Raw genomic sequence first — 19,460 nt, forward strand, 5'->3', positions numbered from 1 at the left:
TATATATATATATATATATCTATATCGATCTAGGACTTTTGATCGAAAGATCAAATGCCCACATCGTTTACCACCGAAAACACTTTAATGAAATTGCTTTCATCGAAAAAGTGCTTTTGTTAAAGTATGGTTAAAAAAACACACAATCTACTTGAATGCAGGGGGGTAAGCCCCCCTGCACCCCTGATGTGGGGTGGCTGCATCCCCACACACCCCTACTTCAGTATTCTCACTCCGAGGTCACACTACAGTGTTGAAAAGGGTATTTTCCCTTACCGCACCATAGTACGGCCGGAACAGCAAGCATACTTACACGAAAGTGCTTCTTTGAACAGCACTTTCTCGCAAGTATGCTAACCAAATTGGGATTCGGTGAAAGATGCAGTCGCGCATCTGTATGGATCCCATATATATATATCTATATATCTATATCTATATATATATATATGTATATATATATATATATATATATAGTGTGTGTGTGTGTTTATGTACATACATATATATATATATATATATATATATATATATATATACACACACACATACACACACACATATACATATGTGTATACACACACACAATGTGTGTAATGTGTATGTACATGTGGAGACTGAGATGGGTGTCCTCAAATTCCCCTCCACTTTTTAGGTGGATTGAGATTGGCCCTTCCTTTCCCATCTTTTCTCCTTCCATTGTCCATCTTTTGATACTGTCATCCTTGGATTTGATGTATTTCTTGGACCCTGCCTCTCTGGTTCAACTGGCTCTTCAACTTTGGCTTTGGGAATTTCAGATATGAAGCACTCTACACCAAGACCTTTAGTGACGAGTGACCTGAGTCCCATACCTCAATGTAGTCTTTGACACCTCCCTCACTCTTATGACCCTTTTTCTTCAGTGTTTGAGACTTCGGCCTTCCGGATTTCCACACAGATCCCCTCAGTTAATCACTCCAGTCTGTTAGTCTCAGGGATGCCTACCATGTACCGCTCACTTCTTCCTCAGTTCTCCACAGAATGCAGTGTTACAGGCTCCTGGGTTGTCAGCTGTGTCCCAGGGCTCCCACAATTTTCTTTCTCTGTCTCAGTCCCAGTCCTGTTATGTTTCCCAAGGTTGGCATTAAAGGAATTGCCTCAAAAGACTTGCTCAGATGCAGTGGATTCTCTCATTCCAGCTATTTAAAGAAAATATATGAGTAGAAGGTAACACTGACTCCCCTAAGTAGTCTGTCAGACACTTATTTGGATGAATAAGAAGGCTCCCCAGTCCACTCCACAAGATGCTTCTTTTGGTGAGATCCTTAAATTAATGCAGCAGAGGGGATCTCTGCCAACAGACCAGCTTTTTGAGTAAGAAGCAATCTTATTTGAGGGTTACCATTTTGTGCCTTCTGTTTTTTGAGTGGCACATCTTGCCTGACTGCTTCATTAATTTTACCATCAGAAGAGCATGGCAGGAGTTCGATTCCTCTGAAGTGATTCCCTGGATGCCTGATAAAATACTTCAGCCTCTTAAGTACATGATAGTTTTGGTCCAGGGCTCCTTTAGAGAGAGACTCAAAGTTGCAATGGTGACACAGAAAAATTGACTGATGATACAGCTACTGCTCATTCACTCAACAAGGGGTCCAAGGCCATGGGCAGAATGGGAAAGTGGGCATATGCCTCTGAAAGCCTTGAACCTATGCCGCCCATATGAACTGCTTCCAATGATATTTAGTGGAACAAGCATTAGCCCTTTTGAACAACCCACCCATTTCAGCCTCTAGAAAATCGATGTTAAACATAATTAACGTCTTCATTTGGCTCATGCACAGTGCAACTGATGGCAGATTTGGGTATTATGATGAGACACCAAGTCCAGTTTTGCTTTTGTAATGCTACAGACAACTTTTGAGCATTTTTTACAGATAGCTCCACATGATGGATCACTTTTGCTTTTTACTTATGTCGAAGAAAAACTACAGAAGTATGAGCAAGAAGGAAAGATGCTATCTGCTGTATGTGTTTTTTTGAGACCGACCCGGCAATGCTCTTACGTTATGAACCAAAACTGGCACAATTTTATGGTTTACAAAATCCTTTCATTAGCCCTTTGATCCACTTCTGAAATGGGTCTATTATTCTGGTAAGCAGCCTAACTGTGAAGGCCTTGCGTATCTGCTACCCTCTGAAGGCAGTTGGGGTTATCTATACCTCTATTCCCCTGCAACATGATTCTGTGAAAGAAGGACAGTATCTAGAGGCTATAAATTTCCCCTTTTCCCATCGCCCGCTACCATATCAGTCTCTTCCAGACATCCCACCCCATCAATAAAAATAACCAAAAGTGAAATTCTGTAACTTTTAGAAAAGAAATCCATCCAGGAGATCCCACCATATCAGAGACTGTCAGGATATTATTCAAAATTATTTTTGGTTCGAGGAAAAAACAGGACCTCAGGCCAATTTCAGGCCTCTGCAGACTAAACACTTGCATGACAAAGTCCCCATTCAGAATGGTTACTCTGCATGCAGTTTTGCCTTCAAATAAATGATTGAATGTGCTCTATAGTGTTCCAGGATGCTTGCCTCCACATCAAAGCAGCCAAAGTATCCAGGAGATTTCTACATTTCCATGTAAATGCTTGTCATTTTAGTTCAGAGCCCCAGACTTCAGTCTTACTGCTGGCCTCCCAGGTATTTAACAAGTGCATACTGGTTGTCTGAGCTCACCTTTGACTCATTTTCTGATAGCAGTGCATATTCTTAGGAGAATCAACTGGCTTACTGACAAGCTTAACAGGTTTATCCTGTTGCCTTACGAGTGGTCTCTCAATCCAATGGTAGCTCAATAGATTTTCAACTGCTGGGGACAGTCTTGCTTTTGGTTGTGGAGGCAAAATCGTCTGAGTAAGTGCAGCAACTTCTTTGCACTGATCCTTCTGAAGGGACAATCTCAGAGAGATACTGTAGTTGGCAGTGGCCCTCTGGATGACTTTATGCCTTCCTTCCCCTTCCACTCATTTCCAGATTGTTGCAGAAAGTATAAAGATGCCAAACCCCACTGTAAGATTCACTTCTCTGTGTTGGCCCAGGTATATTTGGTTTCACTTGCTGAAGCCTAACCACAAGGAGCACCTCACTTGGATTTACACAAACTGAAGTTAACCGTATGTTTTTTTCCAGTCCATAGATGACCAGAGACGATCAAAAAGTTTAGCTTTGCATTATCTGTTTTGTATGCTCGGTGAATGATATATATACAAATCACTGAAGCTTCCACGATAAACAGCAAAAGATATTTATTTGATAAAACAAGCGCTTTCACGAACTCGACAGGTCCGCTTCATCAGGTTACAAATTTCTTAAAAAATGACCACATTTTATATTGTAAGGTATCCGCCCTAATTAACTACCATTTTGGCGGTTAAAAGTCTAATTAAACATTAATTAAGCAATTAATACCATTTGGGCTGAGTTCCATAAAAGGAAATCACTTCCTGTAAAAACATCTCTTGCATCTTATGTTACCTTGAGTCCAAAATGTAAAGAAGACATTCAACTACACATTTAAAATTTCAATTCATTACTTTGTAAGACAAATCATTATAAATACTAGCTCAAGGATATGTAAAAAGTGTTCAATCCAACTAGCATATAGTGTTTGCATAACATAATAATTTTATCTTTCTTAGGTTAAGAATATATATAATAGTTCAAACTGGATTCAATATAATTGTTCCATAAAATTATTCAGTCATATATTAATTTAATGTACTGAATATCCCAATGATTCTAAGAGACTTTAGATGGTCATAAAGATAAAAATATATAAAAAACAAATCCATAGGATGACATCTCATGTAATAGTATGGCTAAGCCACAATAATTAATCATAATTTAAAAAAGTATATTTAATTATTTACACATTCATATGCATAAAACAAAAAATGAAATTAAATATATATTTACACACTCCTAATAAATTCCTGCTTGTATATAAACTATTTAGTAATTTTCTCTAAATCTAAATTAAAATATCTCTATAATAGTGCTGGTTTGATACTAAGTGCTGTATTCAGTCCTGGCTCTATGTGCGCCCTAAGTAATAAAATCCATTTCAGCTCGAAAAGTTCCAAAGTGCCTACTGTATTGCCTTCCCTTCTGTTATGATGGAGTATCTGTAATACTTTAAATTTGAACATATGGGATGGAAATAACTGACAGTGCCTGGCTAAAGCATTGTTGATGTTCATCTTCCGTATATCATAAACATGATTGTAGGCTCGATCTCTGAGCCTACGTGTTGTCATGCCTATGTAGTAGGCATTGCAATTGTCGCATGTCGCCAAATAGATTATATTTTGGTCTCACATGTGGCATAAAAATTTGGTACAAACCTATAGCCAGTCTGTGTATTTTCATATGCCTGCTCATCACTAATGTAGCTACATATACTGCATTTCTTACATGGAAAAGTTCCTCCTAAAATTAGTTCTAATGTCCAAGGATGTTTGTAATACTTTCTCTTTGCATAATAATCTTTTAAGTTTGGACAGTTGCTATATCTGAAGATAGGATGTTCACCTACCACATTTTTCAAATCTTTATTCATATAAAGCAACTTCCAGTTTTTATTAATAATGTCTTTAATGTATCTTACATCATTCGTGAATTTGATGTCATATTGTATCTTGCCTATCCCAGGTTTATTATAATGTCCAGGATAGCCCGCTTATGACTCACCTTGGGGTTCATAACATTATTATGTTGCATGCATGTTTGTACATATTCTGGATAACCCCTGTCCTTAAAGCACTTAATTTGAAAATTTAGCAGCTGTTCTCTATCCTTGGCATCGCTGCATATTTTGGTTATTCTAGCCATTTGATTTTTAACAATGTTTGGAAAAATATGGCAGGGTGCATACTCTCATGATGTAAAATGCCATTTTTCCAACAAGGTTTTCTAAAAGCGATGTAGTAAACCTATTCCCATTATTTTCATTATTGTTATATCCAGGTAGTTAACCTTATTCAGTGAGGCTTCATGTGTAAAACTAAGGAATGAGGTAGTTGATTCCATATACTCAATGAAACTGAGCAAGGACTCCATACTGCCATTCCAAAAGAGTAAAATGTCATCCACAAACCTCCTGTAATAAATAACATTAGCTACTGAAGTTTTCATTGTTCAAGATATGTGTTCTTTCCCATTCATATACTGCTATATTAGCGTATACATTTGCACAAGGTGCCCATGGCTACCCCCCATATTTGTTTATAGACCTTATCTTGGTACAAAAAAATATTATTATTGAGTATCAACTCTAATAAGGTACATATAATAAACTGTTCGTTTTGATCACCCATGCCATGGTCGTTCATACAGCTTCTAACAGCTTCTACTCCAAAGTCATTGGGTATACTTGTAAATAGATTCCTTATATCTAAAGTGACCAATAGTGTCTCACAATTCACTTTCTCAACCCATTGTGAGTTTTCTAAATCTTCCAATAGTGTGTATGAATTTTTTAATATGGTTGGAATCTTATCTACCAACGGAGCCAGTTTAATTTGTACATACTGTGAGGCGTTCTCAGTTGCCCATGATTGACCAGAAACTATCGGTCGAACTGGTGGGGGGTGTATCCCTTTATGCATTTTGGGCAGTCCCTTAATGATAGGAATCAAGGCTTCAATATCCAAAAAATCATACAATTGTTTGTCTATACATCTTGACATCAGGAGGTCGTAGAATGTATCTCTAACATTTCCAATTATGGATATAATTTCAGCTCTATTGATCATTAAATAAGCAGTGTCATCACATAGCATCATATTCATTATGTCATTGTAAAATTGAATCCATTAATACTACCCCACCCCCTTTATCAGCTGGTCTAAATACTACACTTTCATCATTACATAGTGAGTCTAAGCTACTTCTTTGTGATTCACTCATGTTATAAAATAACTTTTTATGTCCTTTTTCTTTATAATATGCATAGAGATCAAATTCACATGCACGTAAGAAACAGTCAATAGAACTGGGTAGCGGTGGATTAAATGTGCTTTTCCTTTTAAGAGCAGTATTTTTTAACAATAAGGCATTATGTTCATTATTACTTTCATCAGAGAATAAAAGTTTCAGGGCCAGTTTTCTAGTAAACTTTCGGAGCATTATAAGAGTATCAGAAAGTTCACTGCCCCGAGAAGGGATAAACGAAAGACCTTTGTTAAGTACAGTACATTCAGATTCAGTCAACTCACGAGATGAAATATTGAAGAATAAAACATTCAATGTTTCTTCTTCCTGTTCTCCCAATTGTCTCCAGATATTTTGCGCTTCCCCCTTCCCCTGCTGGACGATCGCATCGTGGCTCGCTGTTTGTAAGGAAGCGGGGAGTTTAAAATCGATGACATATTGGGAGCAATATTCAGAGTATGAGTGCCTTCTTTCGGTCTGGCTCCTGTTGTAACATTTTTCAAACCTTGCTGGTTGCAAGGCAGAGAGGAAGCAGGTGAAGCAGTATCCACTTCTGAAGAAAGCAAACCACTATTGGGTATTGTGTTGTCTGAGTTAGTGACATTGATATTAGTGGTTACGCTACTCACTATATCATTATTCACTTGATTTGCTTCTCGAGTTACTACTGTCTCATTATATCTCGGCCAAATAAATATGTTGCCGACACGGAAGTCATTACAGTCTCTTTTTAGCTTTTTTAGTTTCACTTGTTCTAGCTTATTACTGTAGAAAGTCACTTGTGATAGCATGCTATTAAGTTTAGATAAGCAGTGTTCACTTTTATATTTAGTAACCATATGGTTATGCTCACCTTCAACTTTATCAATTAATTCATTTTCCACCGGTTGAAAATAATCAATGAGTAGTCTCAAATATCTGTTGCCAAGATCTAGGTTAAGTTGTTGCCATCTTCGTAGGAGCTCGGGATGCGCTTCTCCATAGCTCGGCATGCAGAGCACACGCATGCCCCGCGGAATGACTTTAAAATGCAGGCACGCCTCCAGATGTTTTCTCTGCCAAAGGAGCCTGTGAAGTTTATAAAGATTGCTCTCCAAGCTCCTCAAATCTCCATAGAACTCTTGCATATTCTCATTGTGGGTATTCACCTCTGGTGGAACATTACCTTGATTATCAAAGTTCAATAAAGAATTATCACGTTGGTGGAATATAGCATTCCAATTCATGGCATCACTGGCAACTTTCGGTGTATAATCCAGTTCAATATTTAAGTTTTCCATCGCGTGATGATTAGCCAGGAAATAAAACAAGAGAAACCAAATTAGCAGCACCAGACCCAGCACGATCATCCAAAGCTTCAGCAAAAATAAAACGATCAGTATATATACAAATCACTGAAGCTTCCACGATAAACAGCAAAAGATATTTATTTGATAAAACAAGCGCTTTCACGGACTCGACAGGTCCGCTTCATCAGGTTACAAATTTCTTAAAAAATGACCACATTTTATATAGTAAGGTATCCGCCCTAATTAACTACCATTTTGGCGGTTAAAAGTCTAATTAAACATTAATTAAGCAATTAATACCATTTGGGCTGAGTTCCATAAAAGGAAATCACTTCCTGTAAAAACATCTCTTGCATCTTATGTTACCTTGAGTCCAAAATGTAAAGAAGACATTCAACTACACATTTAACCGTATGTTTTTTTCCAGTCCATAGATGACCAGAGACGATCAAAAAGTTTAGCTTTGCATTATCTGTTTTGTATGCTCGGTGAATGAGAAAGGTCATTAATCCAGTAATGCACTTTACAGGCCGACGAAAGAGGTACAGTTTTGCACAGAATGGTACTTTGCCATTGTTTAGATCATGAGACATGTTTAACTCAGAAGCCTGTTAGCGGACAGGGTGAAAAGGGAGCGGACAGGGTGAAAAGAGAGAAGAAGGAAGAGTGAGCAAATGAGTTAATGCATTGAGGTTTGTGTCCTGGCTTATTGACTGAGGATATAAGCACAACATTAGGTAGTCACCTGACACTATAGGGGCTGCCTTTCAATCACCACAGATAGGACATTTTCAGTTTTCTAGTGCCATAGTAAGACAAGGATCTCTTGTAAGACTGTTCCTTACTTTGGATCTCTTCAGCTGCTGAGCTCAGATAAGAAACCCTTAGGGTTTAATTCCTCCCTCTGCTTTTTTCTGTCAGGGCTTGAGTCGTTTATTCTGGAGCTTTGTTTTTTTCCTGATTGAGAAATTGTATGTGCTTAGAGTTTTAATTTACCTACAATATGAAATGTATACTGTTTATTTGAAGCTGATTATTGGTTTCTGTATTTTTTAACCCTTGTATTGTGTTTTATGGCCATTGGTGAATGTTTCTGTACTAAGGCAGTTAGTACAATTCTTCTCATTGCCTTGTGCTTCCAGAGCCACAAGTTAATTGAGTCTGTTATTTTCATTGATTAAATGATTAAAAGCTTTGTTTGAGAGTTCTGACAATAAAACTATATTTTTTCAGGCTTTTTTTTTCTTTTGAGCTATGATTATTTAGGGTGACTAAGTAGTTTTACAGCATTTTAAAATGTGTTTTTGTTTAAATCGTGATTTTGGTGCCATTAAACATTTCTAACAGGAATTTTTCATAAGTTTGTACTTTATTCCTTGTCTAAGACTGTTCATGCTGATGTACTTCGTGTTTCACTATTGCAGTCATTACATTTGGGGTTATCTGCTTGTAGTAGCCCTCAGTCGGCCTGATTAACAAAGTCTTGGGTCCTGCATTGGTTGCTGTCCCTTATTCCATGGCGTCAGGTTGTCAGGGGTATAAAACATGCAGCAGATGCCATTACATCAGTCTTTCTTGCCGTGCGGTGCCCGAAGCAGAAGCAGTTCACAAGTGCTGGTCGGCCGCCTCCTGAAATTTTAATTTTCGAGTTTCAGAACCAAAGTCTTCAACTAAAGCCAAGTACTCCGTTCGGGAAACTTTTTCTTGCTCCTTACCGATGTCAGTAAAAGTTAATAATTGCATTATTTGTGGAAAGTAAATACCTCACAAAGATTTTAATTCGTACTGTATTCCTTGCCTAGGCCATGACCACGACATACCTTGTTGTCGGTTTTGTGCTTTATTTAAACAGCGCACTATCCGTTGTTGGTATATTTTCGCTTCTAAATATTTCGGTTCTCAGTTTAATTATTCAGAAATGTCGTCGGTTAGCCTTCTGACTACCAGGATTCTGAAAAAACGCAAAGATAAAGACAGAGACAGGCCGCCGTGGTCCAAAGCTGCTGACGACGCTTCTCCTAAGTCATTCGCCAGTACTCAGTGAGGCTCTTTCGCAGCCGCTGATACCCACTACTTCTGCCTCTACTGAGACCCATTCGGAGTCCGGTATGCTGTGAGATGCTTCAACTGTGGAACCTGCGGATGTCTCTGCCTTGGATGGGTCCAGAGCCGCTGTGCAGGCACTGGCTTCTGAGGGTGTATTCAGGCCTACGGACTTGCATATTAAACAGACGCCTCTTCTTCATTTAGACCAAAATCTCGAACCATGTCTAAGAAACTGATGCCCAGGCCGCATGCTCATGCCTTTATGCCTAAAAAACAAATAAGAATGGCTGAAGATCTTATAACTCTAATCAGGGAAAGCCAACCTCCCCCTTCTGAGAGACCTAGGACTGAAGTTGTTTATGAATCTTCTGAACAGGATTCTGATTTTTCTGATTCTTCTGATGATCTGGATTTGCCCTTATCTACTTATGAGGATTCAGATGCAGAGGACTCTATTCCCTGTGCTTCCCCTCCAGAGGATTTTTCTCTTGGTAAAACCTTACATACTCTAAGGGAGCATTTCCACTGAGAAAGCCAGGATTTTTCCGATTCAAAAAAGAGGCTTAGGGATTTCCTACTCCTGCCTCAGCATAGGCCTTCAGCTATACCTCCTGTACTAGACAATGTTGATGATACTTTCTCAGAATCTAGTTTGGTCCCTGATTCTTTGCCTTCTGCTCCCAGAAAACCTGACAAGATATTACAGGGTTCCTGATTCTCACAAGTTCCTTTTTAAAAATCCTATTGCAGATCCAGAGACTATTTCACAGGGACCCAAAGGCGTTAAGGCTTCTACTGCTAAAAATCCTACCCCCTCTGATAGAGACTCTAGGGTGCTGGATAGATGGGGTAAGAAAGTTTACACTTCTGCAACTTTAGCCATTAGGGCTTTAAACTGCCAGTTTCATATGTTAAGGTATCAACAACATGTTATTGGATTGCTTAAACAGAAAATTGTTATTTCCTGACTGCGCTGAAAATAAAGAATTACAGGATTTAATGCATTCTGCTGAACAGGTTGGAAAACATACTTTGCAATGTGGATTTGATTCATTAGATGCCTCTTGCAGGGCTGCTGTTACTGGGTCTGTGTTCAGAAGGCATGCTTGGCTTAAGGAGCAATCATTGCCTAATCATGTTAAAACTAAATTGTTGGATGCTGCCTTAAATCAGGACCACCTGTTTGGCAACAAGGCTGAGGAAGTTCTTAAAAAGATGGAAGATAAAGCTAAATCTATGCAGACTGTTAAAGATTTCTTAAAAGTTCAGCCTCCTAGATTTAGTAGGCACTGGCCCTCTAAAAATTGGTCCTTTCCAGCCCCCTCCAGGTCTTCTCAAGCCAAACCCAGACACAGCAGAAACCCCAGGTTTCAGTCCCAAGGGACAAACAAGACTAGGCTGTGGGAAGTTTCTGCATCCAAACCTGGCAGTGGTAAGACTCCCCCTATGGAAGACTGTCTCAATGACTTGCTTTTAAAGCTTCCAAGCACTTCCCAACTGAATGCTCCTTTAGGCGGAAAGATTGGTCTGCAGGCCAAAAACTGGCAACTCATTACCCAGGACAAATGGGTTTTAAATATAGTGTCCCAAGGATACAGATTTCATTTCCACATGTTACCAACACCAAGTGGGTGGCCAGCTCTACTCCCAAATCAGTGGGCAGAGGCCCAAAATCAAGTACTCTCTCTCTCAAACATGGGAGCTCTTCAGTTGGTACCAGAAGACGAAAAGGGACAAGGTTTCTATTCGAGACTTTTCCTGGTACCCAGGAAAGGCAATACATGGCATCCTATCCTGGACCTTTCTATTCTAAACACCTATCTGGTGATTCCAAAATTCAAAATGCAGACTCTTCACCAGCTGCTTCCTATGCTAGACAAGGATGCATGGTTGGCAACACTGACTTAAAAGAAGCATACCTGCACATCCTTATCAGGGAGGCTTGCAGAAGATACCTACGCTTCAAAGCAGGCTACATTCACTAAAAGAAGCATACCTGCACATCCTTATCAGGGAGGCTTGAAGAAGATACCTACGCTTCAAAACAGGCTACATGCACCGTCAGTTCTCTGCACTGCCCTTTGGCTTATCTACTGCACCCAGGGTATTCACAAAGTGCCTAGCTCCAGTCATTGCTTTTTGGAAGCAAAGAAATATTCAGATATACCCATACCTGGACGATTGTCTATTTCAGGCAGAAAGCAAGGACATTCTTTTGAATCATCTTGCCTTTGTTCAAAGGGTACTGACTTGTCTGGGGTTCATCATAAACGAAAATAAATCCCACCTGGTACTCTACCAACAAATTATATTCCTGGGAGCAAGCTTGAATACAACTTCCCAGATGGCTTTCCTCGCGCCAGAAAAATGGATTCATTTGACAACTTACTTCAAACAAGTGGCCACAAAAACTCAGCTATCTGCAAGGCAAATACTGCAAGCCTTGGGGTTCATGGCCTCCTGCATTCTTCTAATTCCATATGCAAGGCTGCATATGAGGAAACTACGGTGCTATCTCAAAAGCCTATGGTGTCAGCATTCACAGGATCTGGAAGCAAGGATTCCTATCATGCCTTGCCTAGGCCTAGAGTTCCTTTGGTGGGCAGAGGCCTGCCACCAAAACGTGGGACTACTATTCTCATTATTCCCCGCCGCACAAATCTATGCATGGGGGGGCTCACCTGATAGGGAAGTGCATTCAAGGCAAATGGAACTTAAGTCAAATGCACCTGCATATAAATCAAAAGGAAATGTTAGCTGTACAGAATGCTCTGACAGCCTTCAAGGACCACATTCTTCCAGGACAACTAATGGTAAAGACAGACAACACCACTGTCATGTAGTACATAAGTGGGGGGGGGTACACATTCTTACCCCCCTCTGCAGACTAGCCATGGCATTATGGAACACAGCCTTGAGCTACCAAGTGAATCTACAAGCTCAGTTCCTGCCAGGAAAACTAAATACACTGGCAGATGGACTAAGCAGAAACCTCATGGACCCACAAGAGTGGAAACTGGAACCAAGGATTTTCAACATGTTGACAAGCAAATGGGAGAGCCCAGATATAGACCTGTTTGCCTCCCCTCAGAACCATCAACTGGACAAATTTTGCGCAAGGATTCCCCACAAGCAAGCTTGGAAAGTGGATTCTCCATCCTTCAGCTTATTTCCTCCCCTGCCTCTGCTCTCCAAGGAAATACTAAAGATCAAACAGGACAAGCCAAGGACGATTTTAATTGCGCCAGACTCTTCTCACCAACACTGGTACCCACTCTTGCGCAGTGCGTCATGCTTGGCTCCATGACACCTGCCTCAGACTCCTTCCCTGTTGTCTCAGCAGAGAACCAGATTCTGCACCCTCAGCTGCAAACCCTGAACCTAGCAGCCTGGCTAATTACCTAATCTCTCCTTTACCATCCCTCAGTAAATCAGTGAATGGATATCATTTCAGAGGCAAGGAGACCTAGTACTGGAAAATCTTATGCTGCAAAATGGAAAAGATTCTGTGCTTGGAACCAGTGTCAAGGAATGAACGCAGCAGTGCCCAATTTACCTCAGATTCTACAATACTTGACTGAGATGCTTCATAAGGGCTTGTCTTTTTCCTCCATCAAAATTCATGCCTCAGCCATTTCAGCTCATTATAGCACAGAGCCTCCCCTCTTCTTTCACCCACTGCTCAAGCAGTTCCTCAGAGGGGCCAAAAATTTAAGGTCACCCAGGAGAGCTCCAACTCCAGCCTCAGATCTTAACTTTGTCTTGGAGAAACTCACTCTTCCTCCTTTCATGCCAGCTGCTACTGCAAATTTAAAGTTTATTTCCTGGAAAACAGCTTTCCTTTTAGCAATCACTTCTGCAAGAAGAGTATCTGAATTACAGGCCCTTATGGCAGTGGAACCTTTCATCATCTTTCATGCAGACATGGTGTCCCTCAGAACCAATCCCTCCTTCATGCCCAAGGTGGTATCCAGTGTGGCTCTTAATCTGTCCATTCATTTGCCTACCTTCTTTCCTAACCCACAGAACAAAGGGAAACGAATACTGCACTCTTTAGATGTGCACAGACAGCTTAGATTCTACTTGGACAGGACTAAACCTCAAAGGAAATCTGAACAACTGCTGGTGGCATTTGCTGCAGGGACAGAGGGGAAAGCTATTTCAGAACAAACCATTTCAAAGTGGATAGGCCACTGCATTAATTTCTGCTATAAGCACCATGGAAAACCTATCCCACAGGGCATCAGACCTCATTCAACCAGGGCTGCATCTACCTCTGCAGCCTTTCGCAGGGGCGGCCCTACTAGGGACATCCTAGAAGCTGCTACCTGGAGTTCTGTACATACTTTCACCAAGCATTATCATTTTCCTATTTTCTCTAAATCCAGGGCTGGTTTTGCCACTGCAGTGTTGCAGGGCCTTATAGCTGGTCCTAATTCTATTTAAATTCCTACTCCCAACCTTAGCTTTGGGAATCTACCCAAATGTAATGACTGCAATAGTGAAACACGAAGAACCTAGTACAGTTGTGTACACTTACCATTACCATGAATGTAGATGTTCGAGTGTGTTCATTGTTGCAGTCCTGGTTACCCTCCCTCCAGCCCCTTTTTCTTCCTTTGGCTATACCTCTACTCTCACTTACTATGCTCTAAAAGCTTTTTGGTGTATTTGCTTTTCTGTTGGAGGTATATCCTTGTATTATAGATTTAATTGATTCCCATTAGAGTCACCTGACATCTGGGGCTAGAGTCACCTGACATCTGGGGCAAGAAAAACTGATGTAATGGTGTCGGCTGCATGTTTTGTACCCCTGACGACCTGACGTCATGGAAGAAGGGACAGCAACCGACGCAGGACCCAAGACTTTATTAATCAGGCCGATTGAGGGCTTACTGCAAGCAGATAACCCCAAATGTAATGACTGCAACAGTGAATACACACAAACATCTACGTTTATGGTAAGTGTACACAACTGTACTTTTTAATCATTTGGGGCTGAAACTAGCCTTTGCTTATTAAAATTGGGGAACTTTTGTGACCTTTATTTTGTGCTTTGAACTATTTAACTGATCCCTACATAAATATGCTTCATATTACTGTTTAGAGGGAGACTAGTGGGATTTGCCCATTTTTAATCTGCTGACTATGCATCCAGTACTTTGTGTTGATCTGGCTATTTTTTGTCCCATGACTTAATGGACTCTGATATGATGCCCCCTCCCCAGTCTACTCCTTATGCACCTAAAAATAAATCAAGAAGTATACATCAGCCTGTTGGTTAGGCAAGATATCACACCACTCGCCTTCTTTTGCCTCTAGGTCCTCTGGTGAGTATTAGTAGCACAACTGTGCATGATATGAGGATTAGATACACCCTCCAGGGCTATACCATTGTCTGGTTCAAGTGCAGGGGATGTCAAGGGTGCAGAATATGTTGCCAGTATTGATATGTCTTCACCCAGGAATTTTCCCCACTAGCATATGCAGAAGAAATAAAAGACTAAACATGTTGCAGGACAACAATCTCTTGACTGTGTCTTCATCTAAGATGGTGGCTATGGCTAAGTCTATCACTAATTCAGTTAATTGCAGTGTGCATGTCCGGGTTATGAGTAATGTCTGCAGTCCCCCTCTTGGTCATCTACACAAGGATCCTAATTTTGAAGGGGTTCTAGAGTCTGAAGTTTCAGAAGTGTCAGAGTCTGATCAGTCAGTTTTCTCTTAGAACAGACCAGTTCATAAACCCAAACAGATGTTTTCCTTTTCCCAAATGCTGGCTAGATTTAGGGATGTATTCAGTTAGGAGCAATCTTTGGCTACTTCTGGGATCAACATGGATATATGATCTTTTGGAGGATGATGCACTGGATGTGGTGACCTGCCCTCCATTTTTTTCCCAGTGTTTGAGGATATTTTTAAGAAAGCTTGTAATTCTCTTTTGCTGAATGAGTCTCTACCTAAAAAAGTGTTTAGGAAATCCATGGCCAGGGCTCCAAGTCCCCTTGTCTGTGGACCCCCCCCTGCTGTGTCCTCAGCAACCACTTCCAATAAAAAGACGGTCTTCCTCAAACCCAGTCCCTTTAGATAAGCTAAGCAAGTGGCTAGAATCTTGGAGAAAGAAACTGGTGCAGTCCAGCATGGTAGCTTTTAAGATATTAAACTACCACTGTATTTTCTGTTTAGATGTGTGCATAGTTTAGATGAGTTTGCTGCATTGTTGCCTGCTGAGCAAAAAGTCAGTGTCAAAAGAAATTGTTTCCAATGTTTAAGTGTCTAAACTTGCTTTAAAGAGTACCTTGGAAGGGAATGATAACTGTTTTAGAAATGCAGTGACGTATGTGAACCTGAGGCATGCTTGGTTGCATAATCAGAAGTTTTTCCTGATGAGTTAAAAAATCAGTCAATTAATGCTCCACTTGATTTTGATTGTCTGCTTCGTACAGCAGCTAATCGCATCCTTAAACACTGGGATGACAAAGGTAAACTGATCCAAGGGGTGACAAAAATGTTCCATATTTCCAAGTTTCTGTCCACTAAACAGAATAACTTTCAGTGGCCCAACAAACAGAAATCCCAGCCAAACAAATACCAAGGCACCAAATGGAAATGGCAGGATGTGAATTCTGCCAGACCTAACAAGGGGTTACTTTCCCAAAAAGGATACCACACTTTCCTACCTGTGACTGTGCTGAGGTACAGCATCTGTCTTTCTCTGTTCTCCCTCCAGGTGCCCCATCTCAAATGTTAGCTCTCATCAAGGCGGCCTGGCCATCAGCGGTTTCCAACAAATGGATGCTCAACATCATTGGCAGAGGTTACAGGTGGTAGAGGAAAGAACGTATGCTAATTTGTGTTTGTAGTCAATGTCACAGTGAATATGGTACCTTCACAAATGAGGGAGTACAAAGTCATATCCTCTGTGCTGGTTGGCAATGATGGTCTGGGACCTGGCTTTACAACATTCTGAGTCTTCAGGCATCATACATCACATCAGAGCAAAATGTTGTGGTAAACAGACCCACACAAGTGCCAGCTTAAGGCAGAGGTGTTCCAGGATCTACTCCAGATGTGGGAAATCTGTTCTCATTTTTTCAAAGCAGACAGCTGTAGAAATTTTTGTTTTGGACATCTTGCAACCATGCTTTAAGAACAGATACATTCTCATTTCCTTGGACAGGAATGTTTCTGTATGCGTTTCTCCCATTCCACTGATTCAAAAGGTACTTCTGAAAGTGCAGAACAAATGCCATAAATTATTGTGGTGACCTCCTATTGGTCCAGGCAGTCTTGTTTCTCCCTTTTAATGGTATTTGCTAAGGGCACTTACCACAGACTTGCTGACAGTCTGGATTTGCTCACACAGTCTCAGGGGTGACTGGTGCACCCTGCTTTGGAGCAGCTACAACTGACAGTTAGTTATTTGTTTTATGAGGATGTACAGCAGGTGTTAAAGGAGGCAGAAAGCCTGCTACTAAAAAAAAATCATATGTACAAAAAGATGAGTTTTTCTGAGTGGGTCCTAAATGGGAACAGAGGGTCCCTTGAAGTTAACATCCCTCTGTCTTGAAATATTTGTGTGATCAGTAGCTTTTATTGTATGCTTCCATTAAGGGGTATTTAGCATCCATCACTGCTGTGTACCAGTGGATCCCCCTTTCTTCTTTTTTGGTAAAACAGTTCATGAAAACATATTGCGTATGAGATCCCATTGTAAACGCATTCCTCCTTCGTGAGATCTCAACAATATTTTGGAAAAATTTGCCTTGCCACCTTTTGAACTGGCCTCTCAGGCAGGTCTGAAGTTCTTAACGTGGAAACCTGTTTTGCTTATTGCTCTGACATCTACAAGACTAGTCTCTGAGCTGCAAGTTCTCATGGTGGGACAACTTTACCTGATTTTCCACAGGGGTAAGATTGCTCTAAACCCGTCTTTCATGCCAATAGTGGTCTCAGAACTCACTCTATAATAGTCTGTTAAACCTCCCTGTGTTGTTCTCCGAATCTAAGAGTAAGGGAGAGAGAGGGTACTTCATACCTTGGATGTGCATTAGCAGCTTGGGTACTACCTTAACAGAACGAAACCTTTCAGGAAGGCTGAAAGGCTTTTTATTTTCTACATAGAGGCAAAGAAGGGTCAACCTGTCTCTAAGCAAATCATTTCTCATTGATTGTCTTCTGTTTTGTTTTGTTACACCCACCTCAAGGGGGTGTCTACCCATATTCCAGTAAGGCAGTGTGTTTGTAACAAGTCCTACTTACCTGTGGCATTAAATGTTCGTAGAACACACTGCCATATTGATGGTACCCACCCATGTCTCCCTTTTTTGGGGTGCACATTGTTTGGTGTTGGAGTTGAGTTATACTCAGCAGTGTGTGTGTGTGTGTGTGTGTGTGTGTGTGTGTGTGTGTGTGTGTGTGTGTGTGTGTGTGTATGTGTTTGCTTTTTGGTTTGATATAGTAGGTGTTTGCAAAGCTTGTGTTTTTGTCTTCTCTTCCTGCTGGACGCTAGAAACCTGAAAGGGTACTATCTGTAGGCCTGAAAGTCAGTCCCTGTATTGCGAGATGATTGTTCCATCACACCCACTGACATGCTGTGGGATGAGCTCTGAGCTTTGGTAGATCGCAGGAGGAAGGGTTGAGGGGCACTGCTAACAATATGCCAGTAAGGCAGTGTGTTCTACTAACATCTACAGTTACAGGTAAGTAGGACTTGCAAAATTGAACTTTTTATGCCATTCAGCTCCTCTTATTTGTACTTTACAGGGAGGTGATCTGTATTGTGTTTTAATGCATAACATTGTTGGGAAATGCAGAAATTTTTCTAGTACTATAATAGCTTGTATTCAAGACAAGAGTGTTGGAAAAGTTTGAGATACTTCTCTCATCTGTTGATTTTTAATCTCTGGTTTATTTTTTGTAGCTTATGTTAGACACGTGGAATGAATCAATTTTTTCAAATATAAAGAATAGACTACAAGATAGTGCAATGAAATTGGTTCATGCAGAACGATTAGGAGAGGCATTTGACTCCCAACTTGTCATTGGAGTCCGGGAATCCTATGGTAAGCTTTTTTAATATATTGTAGAATGAGTGCTAGTTTAAAAATATTAGACTGATTTTTTTGCCCCCACCACAGCAGTAGAAGAATATGAATTAGTGTTTCCATTTATATGTATTTTCTACATTTGTGTGCAGTTTTATCCATTTTAAACTACATACTTTAAGTCCTGGATGTAGTGTAAAATTATTAAATAAGCTTGATTTCTTCTACAGGTTGAAATATAGCTATGCATGCTGAGTATATGTAACTATACTAAACTGTTTGAAGTTTCAGTAAGTAGGTGCAGATTTTGTTTTGAGCATCTCTGTAGTGAGTATATATACTTGGACCCTCAGTATAGGTGCTATCATCATCATCAACCCTCATTTTCACATTTTCTACATGGAGTCAGGGTGTCGTATCAACTTTTGCCATCCCTCTCGATTAAGTGACACTGTTCTACCTTCTTCTACAGTCATGCCTGATTGTCACAAATCTTCAGTCACACAGTCCATCAGTCTGCTTGCTGGATCTCCTCGTTTCCTTTTGTTGACCAATTGTTTGTCACATCTCATCTTAACCAGATTGTCTTGCTTTCCTGTGCATGTGCCTGAACCACCATAATCTGTTTTCTTTGGCCTTCTGTGCATTTGGAGATACTTGAGCTACTACTATGATATCCTCATTTCTTTGTCTGTCCTGCAGTGTTCATTCTACCACTTGTCACAGGTACTTTGTCACTGTCTGCTTTAGCTTCCTGAACTGTTCTGTCTTCACCTCCTAGGTTTGTCTACCATACAGTACCTTCCGTAGCTGCTCTGCCTTCACTGCCCAAGTTTTTGTACCATACAGTAGTGCTGGTCACACCACTGTTTTGTACACTGTCCTTTTCAGCTTCTTTTGCATACTTGTATCTCACACTACCCCTAACACTGTTTGCCATTTGACTGCAACCCCTCTGATAATGACTTTGACCTCCTCATTCCGACTTCCCTTCTCACCTACAGCCAGTCCCAGATACTTGAAGTTGTTAAACATTTCCACTGTTTTCCCTCCCATCTCAGTTTTCAGCTGTTTCTGATTTCCCTGATTTACTACCATTCCAACT

The 19,460-nt window shown here is 40.5% G+C and overlaps 1 protein-coding gene across 3 annotated transcripts in view; it reads left to right on the top strand.

The window, feature by feature from the left end:
* The window catches only part of CUL5 (cullin 5), a 2,346,971-nt gene that overhangs the window by 812,689 nt on the left and 1,514,822 nt on the right, over positions 1-19,460 (top strand). For all 3 annotated transcript variants that reach the window (XM_044072614.1, XM_044072615.1, XM_044072616.1), the window contains exon 5: positions 18,232-18,373. In XM_044072614.1, coding sequence (XP_043928549.1) covers positions 18,232-18,373 — 142 coding nt within the window. The remainder of the gene's footprint in view (positions 1-18,231; positions 18,374-19,460) is intronic.

This window comes from Protopterus annectens, chromosome 5.part0 (assembly GCF_019279795.1).
Source record: "Protopterus annectens isolate FY-2018-M chromosome 5.part0, PAN1.0, whole genome shotgun sequence".
In the NCBI taxonomy this organism is placed as follows: Eukaryota; Metazoa; Chordata; order Ceratodontiformes; family Protopteridae; genus Protopterus; species Protopterus annectens.